Genomic DNA, 13,951 nt, shown 5'->3' with positions numbered 1-13,951 from the left:
GTCTGGAATTGGTTGTTTTCACTTTATTCGCATTAGCACACATGCAGCTATTTTCGTTTATAAATAATCGTCATATTTCGTGATTCTATTTCAAGTGGCGAGGTGAGTGAGTGAGTATGGTTTTACGCCGCTTTTAGCAATATTCCAGGAATATCGTGGCGGGGGACACCAGAAATGGGCTTCACACATTGTACCCATGTCAGGAATCGAACCCGGGTCTTCGGCATGACGAGCTAACGCTTTAACCACTAGGCTACCCGATCGCCCCTCAAGTGGCGAGGACAATGGAAAGTAATAATGTGTTACACATTGTTTGGTGTCCTCACTGCAGGGCATTGAGGTTGACTGCTGTTGTAGTTCCATATAGAAGCCCCAGATTCTGTAGTTTTAAGTTATGACAAGGACTTTGTACAATGTGAAATCTGCAAATGAGGGAATGGTGTAAATTGTATCCGGTGCAAGAAACATTAGCCAGCCTTCAATCTCATTAAAATCAGATCTTAGTTCTCGCTACCGCTAAACAAAGATCTGAGGACATCCCATTACTTTGACCGACCAATGGAATGACCAATCAGAAGGCAGCTTTCTCGTGCTTTATGGCACAAATTTCAAATTGGCAACTATGCTTCGAAACATATTTTGACAAATTCTCGGTCACAAATTTGAAACCTGAACAAAAAAACATTCTGGAATGGCTAATAGATGGTCTAGATTGTATGGATTCAGTCGTTAAACCCGTAACTATCGTTCGGAATACCCCATGTTAAAGTTTTCAAGATTGCATTGATTAGAAATCACATTCCGACTGTCACTTTCATAATCTGGTAAGCGACGCACTGATTGGTCAGATGAAAGGTCGTTCTGACGTGACCCCTAATTGGATGTCCTCAGATCTTTGTTTAGCTATAGTGAGAACTAAAGTCTGATTTTAATGAGATTGGCCAGCCTTTGAATTATTACACGGCTACTGCATTCGTTGAATTATGAAGAAGAAGACGTTTGAAAAAAAAAATTCAACTAAAACCATGTGATTTTATCACCACTGCTCATAAGAAATTGTGAATATGATAATAAAACTCTTTTGTTTTGTTATACAATCAATCAGTTTGTTAGTAGCATTACCAATCTGAAATTATTATTATTATTTGTATCAACCACCTACATTGAATTTTAGGCCCAAAATTTTGGGATCCAACTAATAAAAAATAAAATGCCTTACCTTGGTGAAGTATTGTAAAAGAGCATCTAAATCTGTGTAAAATGAGGAGCTAAAATTGTCTGAGATCATGACACGACGGTTTTGAAATGGTTTTGTCCTAGTTCTTCATAAATCATAGACAAAGTTTTATTGCACTGTGGCTAATAAAGTTTTGGAGCAGGGTTAGAAATAGTGCTAGTGGAGATTGATTTACAATGTAGATTCCGAGCTGCACCCATTTGATATTTACAATCTTTCATTGGCTAAGTCTCAAACATTAGCGGATGAAAGACGTGAAATTTAGGGCATTTAGCATAGACACGTTGTTACAGTTTTGTGCCTGGCAAGCCCATTCAAACAGGCTCTATCTAGTAGTAATGGGTTTGAATTGACCAGGTAAATCCTAAGGCTATAGCTAAGCTATGCCTTGTTGTAGGTATTGCTGTGTTGGAGGTATTTCACTTATTCGTGAAATTGACGCTTGTCAATTGCGATAAGGGCACAGGTGGATTTTGGTAATTTGAAAATGATTGGTATTCTATGTGACATACCTGAGGGTATTGGTAGTGTAAAAAGCCAGGCTTGCTGATTTGTGAAACAGAGGCTAAACTATGTCAAATATCCCTGTTTAATCAGGCAGTTTTATTTGGTTTTGTGCAATCAAAATTTTCACAAATGTACGATAAAATTTTAATTGTGTGTGCCAGTCTGGGTCAAAGACTTTTGAGACTAATTGCCCAAATTTGGCTCTTGGTATCATTTTCTGTAGATTTTAATATTATTTTGATATGGATTTTTATTAACTGAGCTTACTTGACCGAACAGAATTTTACTAGTCTCAGGCTTCTGACTAGTGGTTTGTTTCATACGGGTATACTAGTTTTTCTTCCAAATGCAACTGGAGACTTGTTGCATTGATGTAAAGACTGCAGGAGGCCAATACTTTCAAGCGATCCCTTTCATATCCTTTTTAACCACTGATCTTCTTTTTCTTGGGACCCGTGAAGATCCAGGGTAGAATAGGTCTTCAGCAACCCATGCTTGCCGTATAAGGCAACTATGATCGTCGTAAAAAGGCGACTACCGGGATTGTGTGGTCAGACTCGCTGACTTGGTTGATGCATGTCATCGTATCCCAGTTGCATGGATCGATGCTCATGATGTCAATCACTGGATTGTCTGGTCCAGACTCGATTACTTACAGACTGCCGTCATATAGCTTGAATATTGCTTAGTGTGGCGTTAATCAACAAACAAACAAACCCTTATCTTGGGGATATAAGATAATATGAGAAATTAGGCATGACAAAAGAATATTTCATTTGTATTGCTCTTCGTATCTCATGATCTTGAACTTTAACCAACATGAGACTTTGTTTAATGTTTAATGCCACATTTGGCAATATTTCAAGTAGTATTTATTAATTGAATGAACTCTTCCAAGTGATGATTGACAGGTTGATATAGACAATATCTGCTGTATATGACACAGGACACAGAGAAGTGTTGTGGAGAGGTATACATACATATACTTACATCCAGGGTGTTGGTAGCTGATAGGTTGGAGAGGGAAAGGAGGACCCACTTGACCCCAGGGAAAGGTCAATCTGGAGAAATCAGTACCACAACTGCAGGGATTCAAACTGAGCCATATTCTACAACTTAGATAGAAAAATAGAAAAGAGCACTCGTGAGGGCAAGCTTTGTCAATATTTTTTGTTTTGTTTGTTTGTATTTTTATGCTGCACTCAACAATATTCCAGCTATATGATGGCGGTCTGTAAATAATCAAGTCTGGACCAGACAATCCAGTGATTGATAGCAATAGCATCGATCCACGCAATTGGGATAAGATGACATGCATCAACCAAGTCAGCGAGCCTGACCACCCGATCCTGCTAATCGATGTTAAAGGTATCCCTAGGGCCAGTAAGATTTCAAACATTTAGGGGGGTGTAACTACATGTTATCATTAGTCGGGCTTGTAGACTTTCTTGGTTAATTTCTATTCCGGGACTTTTATTCATTGTTTTCCAAAATGTCTTAAAGATTTTTCCAAAACCCTTCAATGACATAGGGTCATAGCCGCCAACTCTCCCACTTTTAATTTTTTTAATATTTTTTCTTTATGAAAACTAACTAAAATACAATTTCTACTTACAAATCATATGTGAATAAAAATTGTGGATGTCAAACTGTTATTTAAGTGAGTGAGTGAGTTGGGTTTAACGCCGCTTTTAACAGTATTCCAGTTATAGCTTAATCAGACGTGTCAGCTTCATGTGGGAGGAAAGCCCGAAGTGATGCAGGTCTCAGACGTTTACCACTTCGGTGAAACCCACAAGCATGGGTATGGTGCTGACAAACCTAGAAACATAATCGGGGCTAACCGGGATTCGAACCCCCAATCATAGGTTACTGGCACGCCCAAGGGACGCAACTCTGCACAGCGAATCGCGGCACCTTAGACGACTGGGCCACCCGTGCCCCCTTATTTAAGCTATATGGCTAATAATGATGAAAACAATTAGAAACCGTTACTGATGAGGAAGGATCTTGTGCACATTCCTGACCAATATGGTGGAAGGACAATCTGGTATTCTGTATTCCAACTGATTCTCAAAATATGTAAAGCCAAATCTGGAATATTGCTGAAAGCATCAAAAAGACATACTTGCTCATATTAACAGTTATGATTGCAAGTTTGAATTTTGAGTTAGGAACCTGTTGCAAATGTGCAAGTTTCTGGTAGGCAGGGAGGGTCTGATGATTTGACTGTCACTAATATGAGACTGCTTTGTGGACTACTGTTTGTTGGACTTCAAAGAGGTGAATATCATTCAAGACAAGACCTCAATTCAAAAGAAGGATTTGGGGGAAGGTGGGAAAAGATGGTGTTAGTTTGTGAGAATGTTGAAATAATTCCCAGGCCCTGATGTTGAGGCTGATGGGTCAGTGGTCAGTGGTCAGTGATACAGGGAGAGGTGAGTCCGTGTTGACCAAGGTCACTCTGGTGTTTGTGTAACCCATTGCGTTCACCTGTGTGTTGATGTAGGGACGATGGTCAGTGGTCAAGGGCTGAATGGTAGTGGAACATGGAGTGAGTGAGTGAGTGAGTGAGTGAGTGAGTGAGCCACTTTCACAGCTGGGGACACCAGAGATGGGCTTCCAGGGTTAGAAACTAACTGTTTTTGTCCACTAGTCCTTATGATGATAACATATAGCAAAACCCTTAAAATTGGCCAATTTCTACTAGTCCTTAGGATACCTTTACTATTGGGCAATTTGGTAAGGACTACAGGACTAGTGCCAATTTCTAACGCTGGCTTCGCACATCATACCAATCTCGGAAATCGAACCTGGGTCATCGATATGACAAGCGAATTCTTTAACCGCTAGGCTACCTGACCGCCCCTGGGTTAGGGAGAGGAAAAGGGTTGTGTTATTGGTAATGTGTATGTGCAGGTCGTTGAGGTGTTGGTGTGGTTGCATGCGTGATTGCGTGCATGGTAGCAAGTATGGTTGCGTGCATGCTTGTGTGAGTGAGGATGTGGGTGTGGATGAGGGTGTGGATGATGTCTTGTGGACAAGGGTAGAGTGGGTAGAAGACAGGGAGAAGAAAAAGAAGAATTTGTAACTGAAATACAATTTCTTCTTATGAATGATATGCAAATAAAAATCGTGGACATAAAACCTGTTATTTTAGCAAGGTGGCTAATAATGGTGACTAAAAAAATTAGAAACTGTCGCCAAGGAAGGATCTTGTTCACATTCCTTCCCAATAAAGGTGTGGGTGAATGAGTAGGGGGTGAGTGTGGGGTAGGGTGTGGGTGTGGGGTAGGGTGTGGGGCAGGGTGTGGGTGTGGGGCAGGATATGGGTATGGGTGTGGGGCAGGGAGTGGGTGTGGATGATGATGAGTGGTCAAGGGCAGAGTGGGTGGAAGACAGACAGGGAGAAGAAAAGGGAGGTATCATTGGTCAACTGTATGTGCTGATCCATGGGGTGTGGATGTGGGTGTAGATGTTACTAAGGGGCGTGTGTCTCTTGGTGTTGATGGGAGTGTGGATGTGGATGTGAGTGTGCGTTGATGTGGGTGTGGATGATGGCTTGCTGGATACCTTAGGACAGAAATAGAGAGAATAGAAGGATGGTTTTCAATTGGTCAGCCGTTGTGGTCATTGAGGTCATTGTGGTCAGAGTGTGTGTGTGGATGATGGGTTGTGGACAAGGGCTGACTAAGCACTTGAAGGCAGGGATAGATAAGATTATTGGTCAGCTATATGCGCATATCAATAAAAAAAAGTTTTGGAGAGTCAAAAAAAAAAATCCTCTTCAAAGACTAAATGTTAGTCTAACATACCTGGAAGTCGCAAGGAAAGGGCTGTACGGAGTGAGTGAGTTGGATTTAACGCCGCTTTTAATAGTATTCCAGTTATATCACTGCTTGACAGCTTAATGTGGGAGGAAAGCCCGAAGTGAAGCAGGCCTCAGACGTTTACTACTTCGGTGAAACCCACAAGCACGGGTATGGTGCTGACAAACCTAGAAACATAATCGGGGCGAACCGGATTTGGAACTTCCATATGTCAGCCATACTGTGAATGTGAGGAGGAGGTAGATTGGACATTGGTCAGCAGGGATACTTGATGTAAACCTGATGGTCATCCAGGCAGAAGGCTGTTGAACCTCTGGTCAAGGAGACCATTGCAAGAGGTCAGCTGACTGAGGAGGAGACGGTTGTCTAATTGCCTGGGGGGACGGTCAAACATCTGTCATACTAGCTGTATGGTATTGGGCATCAAGGTGCTTTGTGCTTTGATATCTTGCCTGGAGGACTAAAGAAATGTCTTGGTTCATATTACAGTTGGGGGTTCACTGGTTGGGAGAAGTAGATTTCTTGTAAGCCAGTATGGTGGCTGTATGTTACATGTAACATGTTTTGTAAGACTAAAATCTGTAGGAGATGGTGCTTCAAGACATGTTGATGATGATGGACTGGAAGTGAATGTACATAGTGTTAGGTGCATGCTATTCATGTTTGTGGATGTCACAGTGCAACAAATAGAGCTTGTCTGATTCAGTACACCATGAACGTAACAGTGATTATAACAATCATACCATTTGATTTATTGTTGTAATGTAAAGTAATGAAGCTTTCAGTAGATAAGACATAGTCAACGAGGTTATCTTCAGTCAGGCAGTCACTCTCTCTTTCTCTCTTTTCTTTCTTCTTCCTCTTCTCTCTCTATTCCCTTTCTTTCTCTTTTCATCTTTCTCTCTTTTCATCTTTCTCTTGTCATCTTTCTCTCTTCTCTCACTCTTTCCTGTCTTTCTTCTACCTTGTTTTTCCCTCTCTATCACTCACTCACTCCATCACTTCATCACTCACTCACTCACTCACTCACTCACTCACTCTCACTCCATCACTCACTCCATCACTCACTCACTCACTCACTCTCACTCCATCACTCACTCCATCACTCACTCACTCACTCTCAAACACAAACACACTAAAAACACAACCACATGCTCATAATATTGCAAAGCATAATCTAAAATTTTCACATGATGAAAATTCATCCCACCCTGGACACTTAATACAAACAAAACAATAACTAGCATACAACAACATCAGTACAAATTCTCTGGTTATAAGCCATGGCACCTTCTCATCATTGTTGGCTATCCAGTGATATGTCAGACTGTCCATGTGATGTAAGTCGGTGTAACTGGTTGTCACACAGTGAGAGCCCTTGACAAATGATCAATTACACTCCTCCCTGACAATGCATTACATAACCAGGCCGGCCTTTGTGGTGATGTTGTACATTTCACTGTCGCTATGTACATTGGATAGAGATCAGTGAGATTCTGCCTTGTTATCAGATCTTACACATGCTGTAGATAAGGACATATCTTTTAAGTTGCTTTAGGAGAGAGAAGCTGTCTGGACTTACATTTAGAATCCTGTTTTGATTTTTGAGTTAAAATGCGTACTTAAATCAGACGAGCTTATTATACAGAAGGACATTTTGCTAAAGGCTTTGGACAGGTGGTTAACGTGGTAGACTGGTTTGATAGAAAACATGTAATCTCAGATCTACAAATTGGGTTTACTTGAACTGTGGAGGTGTAAGGCGTTATTGACAGCGACTTGGAACAGGCCTGCACTGTCGGGTGATACCATCCATGTTTCTCATGGGTTTGGAGGCTTGACCCTTGAACCCCCTTAAGTTGGGAAATTGACAAGCTAGTGAAATCTACACAGGCACAAAGTCTACAGGTAGACTGCCTGGGGAAGCAAGTATCTGGCCATTACCTTCGTTAGCGACGTTGCTGTGTGGAAATAGATGTCAATCTGTATCATAAAGTGCAAAGGGGACAACAAGGAATCATGAAATTGACAGCTTACTGACTGAAATTGACAACCATGAGGTGTGGGATTTTAAAGAGAATTTAATTTGAAATGAGTGCCTCGGAGAGAAGACAGGAATACTCCTGGATTAATGGTGTTCGAAACGTAGCAGATAACATTTTGTTGCTGAAAGGTTGTTGCTATCAGATTAAAACTTGTGAAAAATGTGTTTATCATGAAAAAAAGGATTTGAATGTTTTTTGATATACTGACTCCAAAAAGATAAGTTATGTTGAGACTGACACTGTATCATACGTGACACTAAGGAAGTCGGTGACCCAGAGAGAAACTTTTCAGTGCCGTAAGAAATATGTAAATATCATGAATAACAAGTGACAGATGTTTGGGTGATGTATGTATCTCAGAGAGGTTGTAATCTGTCAAGCAAAGAGAAACGACATAGAATAGACGGAGACTTAATAACCTGTTCGGACGGCGATAACCCGTGCATTGTGAATAAGATTGACAGAAACTCTTCAAGAAGAATCACCACTCTCCGTTGCATCTGACGTTCATCTTGTATTGTCTAAGACATCACCTTTGTTAGAAAGAGATTCGAGAGCTGTTATTCACGGACGTGAATCCTATCATCACAATCAGAGCATGAGACGGATTTCATGGTGCAATTAAACAGCCTTTCTCAAAGGTTTTGGACCTCAAAAGAAACGTGGCTTTGTCGGCCTTTTCTTATACTTACCTGTGTACCTACCTGAGTTGGATTCATTGTGATGGGACATAATATGGAGATGTGATTTTGTAAATATTTTCTCCAAAGTGACCCAGTTTTTATGTTCTGTGGGAACACGGACAACAGAATTGTATGATGGATCTTATATATCACGGATTTAAATTCCTGCTGTGAATTTGAGACGACCAGGATTTTTCTGGAAGGGTGAATGTTTTGTGAAGGACTGCAGTTTATGTTTGATCCGTTATTTCATTGACGACGAGGCTTTGCATGGGGTCATCTTTCTTACGATCATTAAGTAGGAAAGTGCTTTCAATGTGTGTCATACTGACTGGACCACACTGAGATAATTTGACTCCAGGAAAGTACTATCTACAAGAGATTTCAGAAATTACGAAGACCGTCTTGGATTTGAAACCCAGATTCAAACTTCAAAGGAGAGAACTGAGAAAGTATGAACGGACGTGACATTTGAGTATGTGGAGGAGAAGGGAAACTTAAAGTTCAAGTTTGGCAGGGTAGGTTTGTTGCTCAAATTTGAACAGACCAGTTATCTGACTCAAGGTGCAGAAAGTGTCATTGAATTACATCGTTACAGACTCTAACACGGCGAGAAAAAAGTGGAATGGGCGCTTTGAGAAACTTTAAAAATATCCATTTGTCCCGTTGACATTGAACTCTTGACATTGCCCTGCATATTTTTTTTTAAATCAGAGGCAAAGATTTGCAGTGTTGATTATGTGGGAACATGATACTCTGTGCCATTTTACTTGGATGTGATTGTGGGTTTAGGTATGACTGATTGAACTTAAGTAACTGACTTACTTACATCAAACAAGAAACAGTAGGAGATTAAGGGATTGCTAATAAACAGGATGGCCTAAGTAGAGGATTATGAGTGAGTGTTAGAAGGGATTTCACCATTATTACTTCCACACAAGGTCAGGACACCTGACTGAATGTTCAGTCACTGATTGGCCCAGCCTTGTGAAAGTGCAGACACTTTGGATTGACTGTTTTGGAGCAAGTGTTTGGGCTATTGTGTATTTCTGATGTGGAAAACATTATTTCATGTTTAAAAAAACCTTGCTTATCTTTGAGTGTTCATTTCAGTTTTGACATGTGTCAATGAAACTTAAAGAACAAAGAAGTTTTGACTGGATTTCTTTTGTGGATATTCAAGATTGAGAAGTGATTGAAGTGGTTTTTGTTACCTGAAGTTTGAGGATTCTGGGTCCTTAGTTGACAAATTTTATGAGATCTTGTTAGGGTGAAAGGAAATATGTGAGATAAAACATCAGAAAAAAAACTTGACAGAAATAATCAAAGAAGTTTACATTGCATGTAAGTACTTGATTGACATATCGTATGACTGATCAGATTGTCAATGAACAAAATCACAAGAGTGAAATTGACGACAATCACGTTACTTTGCGTTAAAGATTTACCACACGGGGTAGGACTTTGTGTATGGAGGACCACGCATGGGAAAACAGTGGTGAATGTTTTTAATCTTTACCTTGTTGAAAAGGGAAGTTATGACCAGGAAAATTCTTGTGGAGATATTCAAAACTTGGCAGTTGTGCCAGGTGTAAGGAGGGCCTGCTCGTCACCTCGCATGCCCCCAACCACATCCAGCTCACCTCCGCAAACACTGAATACCTGAGGAGTAGGCAGGCTTGTATCAGTGATCGCTGCGGTCACGGCAGGATTACGCTGAAGTAATTTTCTATCCTTTATTTGTGCAAACATCAGGGGGCTCTGTGATAGCCAAGATAAAATTCCTTTGCGAGAGGGACAGTGTCTTTCTGCCTACAACATGATGTGCCATCACTGGCTCCTGAAACAACCAACGTTACCTGTGATGCAAACGGATACATTGGACTCTCATGGGACGTGGCTTGAGAGGAGACTCTTTCTTTAACATACCGTGAAATGGACGCTGCCTGCTTGATATTTACGACATACTTGTGATATGTACGAGTGTGGATTTCGGTGGGTGCAGCTTGTCATTGTTATTAGCGGGTTGGTACCTGACCAGGAGTGACAGTGGATATAAACACATGTCAGAATGCACGTCAGTGATTTTCTCCGGAGTTGAATTTACCTTGGTGAAATATTTTACATTCCATGACAGTTTCTTGTTCATTTTAACCGAAAAGGTGACAGATGGGACAAGATGACTGACAACTGACTGTAATATAACGAGAATATTTTAGTGTTTGTGTCTAGTCACTAGGCTATGGATGTTTTACTGTAATATGACAGAAAACTGGTTGTAACTTGACTCCCACTTTGAAATCACCACTGCTGGGGCTTGTAACGTCCTCGCCTGTCATTCAATGTGTTTATGAAATTGACAAGAAATGTACCTGTGGTAAATTTTACGAAAATTTATGTGCCGAACATTGGAATAACCTGGTTGAAATTAATATGATTTAAAAAAGAATCCATTTCAAGGTGTGCTGGGTCTTGTAATACAAAATCTACAGACAGATTTTATCAAGGGATGCCATGCTTCACTGAGTAGCAGATAGCTGATAGCAAGTTGTTTCTCTATAGAGCTCACACATGCTCAGGATTTGTTAACAAACATGGTGGAAGGAAGGCAATATATTCTGAATTAGGATCACTGTGTTTGTGTTACGTATTTCCTCGTCTCCAAGTCACGTAAGTTGATAACAAGTTAGTAACGAGAAGGGGACAGAGCTTGTTTGTTTTTTGTATTACGGGTAATCAAGTGTCGTTTGAGATAAACTAATTACCATGTCTGGAGATTTGGTAACAATTTCTGAATTTTCTCGAGACGATATGCTTGACTCAAGGCAGAAAAGTCGGACCCCATCACAAAGGTCAAGGACAAATGGATTTGATGAGCACGAACTTGACATGGAGGTACACAGTGCCGATTGTCATCGGAAACAAAGTGGGAATGAGGAAGAAGATCGTTCACAGACCCCCGTGTCATGTGGACGTAACGACCATTCAGCTACTCCTAGTCTGAGTGGAGGTAAACCATCACGAAAAAGTAGTTCCGGATCCTCACAAACAGATTCATCCCCTGTTGGTAAAAGTAGTGAAGCGTCTATGAGACTTAAAGGTGGAAAGACGATATTGTTTGAAAACGAACCAGAACAGCTTAAACTTGGTTGTAATCACTGTTCTCGGTTACGACGCTCCGAGGTTTTCGAGGAAGAGTTTTGCAGTCAGGGACCTCGTGTGAGACGCAGTGAAAGTGGAAATGACCTGAGTTACGAATTTTCACCGCGAGCTCGTGTTCCGAGTGAGGATTTTGATAGCCCAACAAGAAACCCCAGAAAAATATCTGGGGCTGATTCCCCATCCAAGACAAATGTAAGGAGAGTCAGCAGCGGTGGGTCTGTTAACATGGATCGGTCTACGCCCCAGACCAAAAATGTTCGACGGACATCCAGTGGCGCTAACGTTGAAAGAAATTCCTCTTCTAAGCAAAGAGTGCAGCGCAGCAGCAGCAGTGGGGATAGACATCGTGAATATGGTGCATTACATACTGCGTCTCGGGTTCGCAGATCGGAAAGTGGAACAAGCATCAATATAGAACAAGGCCGACCTCCATCTCGTAATTCAGACTCCCGCCCCCCTTCCCGAAACTCAGACAGACCACCTTCACGGGTCTCGGATAGACCGCCTTCCCGTAATATGGATAGACCGCCTTCCCGTAATATGGATAGACCGCCTTCCCGAAATATGGATAGACCACCTTCCCGTAATATGGATAGACCACCTTCCCGTAATATGGATAGACCACCTTCCCGAAATGCTGACCGACCTCCATCAAGAAACATGGAAAGACCTCATTCGCGGAACTCATTCTATCGCAGCGACAGCAACAGAAGCATTAACTCTGATTTTGGAGGGTCAAGGTCACAACAGTCTGGTCAAGAGGAAGGTTTATTTCGCCGAAGTGAAAGCAACAGGAGTATTAATTCTGATTATGGTGGAAATTCCCGTTCTCGTGGATATGCTTTGTTTGGAGACAGTGCATCGGATCAGTCATTACACAAAAATAGTTCCCGAGTTCGGAGGAGCACTAGTGGGAGTAACCTACATACGAACCTCCAAAGTTCTCGGAAAAAAAGTGATGGTTACCAAAGGACAAGTGTTGGTCAAAATCATTCACCCAAACAACCTATGATTTTAAGATGTGCTTCTCGGGACGGATCTATTAGTTTAGACTCAGGAAACTTACTGCAACGGTCGCCTAGTGGATATGAATTTGAAAGTCTTGCGGATGCTTTTGCTCGAAGGAAAAGGGAATTACTTGCTGCTGCACATAAGAAGTCGATAACGGTAAGTGGAAAAAACACACCTCGTTACAACCCTTTTCTTTGGAAGATGGTAAAAAAGGAAGAATACTATTCTTGATACAACACATGTTCTGGATTCATATTGTTATACTGGGCTTTAAGGGATGTGGGTAGCCAAGTGGTCAAAGAACAACAAATGGCTCTGCAGAGTTACTTCCCTTCGTGATGCCAGGATCCTAGATCGCCTTAATGTCAAAATCTTATACTTGGCTTAAAGAGATATGAATAGCCCAGTGGTCAAAGCACAATTGGTTGTGCAGAGTTGCTTCCCTTAGTCATGCAGGATTCCAAATTTACCCTGAGTATGATCCTTGATCTATCGGCACCATACCTGTGCTCATGCGTCGACAACCAGCATCATGGCTGTTACGACTGTTCAAATTGTCTTTAGACTGAACCCACTTTCTCAAATTGGGCCGAGCAGAGGTTTAATTACTTTTCTAAGTAGTGTTTGTGAATAAAGGCACAACGATTTATTAATTCCTATATTAACAAACATCTTCAAAACAGGTGTCTCATGGATGTATACACCTCTAATCATCAGTTTGGATCACCAGCAGTGACAGACTCAGCTATTCTTGGGCGTATTAAAGGGGCAACCCTCTACTGTATGATTATGAATTTCATACTCCCTTGAATATAGGTCACATGACATTTACGACCAGTTTTTTAAGTGGTGGTATTCAGGTGTCAAGTTTACCCTGACCAGCCTGTTTCAGAGTGTATCTTGAACATGTTAGACTTACCTCAAACTGAAAAATGGCTTTTATGGAAGGAAATATGACATTTATTATCTGACTAGCGGTACCTGGATATATGAAGATTATTATGAATACTGGCGATGGCTATTAATCTTGATGTATGGCCACGATAACAAGTTGGTTGCCTCAGAAAGATGACATTATGATTGTCTTGAAGCTGTGAAGCTTTTGGAAAGTGTTTTCATTGGTTTTTTTATGTACAGATATAAAAATGTTAGTTTTAGGATAATGTGGCAGACAGGTTTTTATGAGTTTTTTTCAGCTTAGTTTTTTTTTTATTATTACCTTTAGGTTCTTTTATGATCAGGTTTTGTGTTACATGTTGATATTCAGTGACAGTTGTTGTGAATGAGTGAGTTAAAAATTAACGTCACATCAGCAATATCACAGCCATATCGTGACGAGCGTTGTAGAATATGTGTATTATCTCATCATCATTGTCAGCAGTGCTGTTTTAGTATCAGAATGATCATTTTTTTCTGTTACCAGAATACAAAGGATTGTGTTCATATCTTGATTAAGATCAAAGTAATCTTAAATAA

The 13,951-nt window shown here is 40.9% G+C and overlaps 1 protein-coding gene across 5 annotated transcripts in view; it reads left to right on the top strand.

Moving 5' to 3' along the window:
* Nucleotides 1-13,951, top strand: part of LOC124145756 (unconventional myosin-XVIIIa-like) — a 152,288-nt gene that overhangs the window by 46,808 nt on the left and 91,529 nt on the right. For 2 of the 5 annotated variants that reach the window (XM_046515653.2, XM_046515654.2), the window contains exon 1: nt 9,569-12,631. The exons of 2 other annotated variants lie outside the window; for them this stretch is intronic. In XM_046515653.2, coding sequence (XP_046371609.2) covers nt 11,069-12,631 — 1,563 coding nt within the window. In that variant the 5' untranslated portion in view covers nt 9,569-11,068. Of the gene's footprint in view, nt 1-9,568; nt 12,632-13,951 lie in introns of those variants that run through there. One more of the 5 variants, XM_046515655.2, reaches the window with a different exon arrangement.

The sequence above is a fragment of the Haliotis rufescens genome, unplaced genomic scaffold, assembly GCF_023055435.1.
Source record: "Haliotis rufescens isolate VD_foot unplaced genomic scaffold, xgHalRufe1.0.p SCAF_21, whole genome shotgun sequence".
Lineage (NCBI taxonomy): Eukaryota > Metazoa > Mollusca > Gastropoda > Lepetellida > Haliotidae > Haliotis > Haliotis rufescens.
Note: the sequence above shows the minus strand (reverse complement) of the source record. Positions and strands in the feature narration are given on the sequence as shown.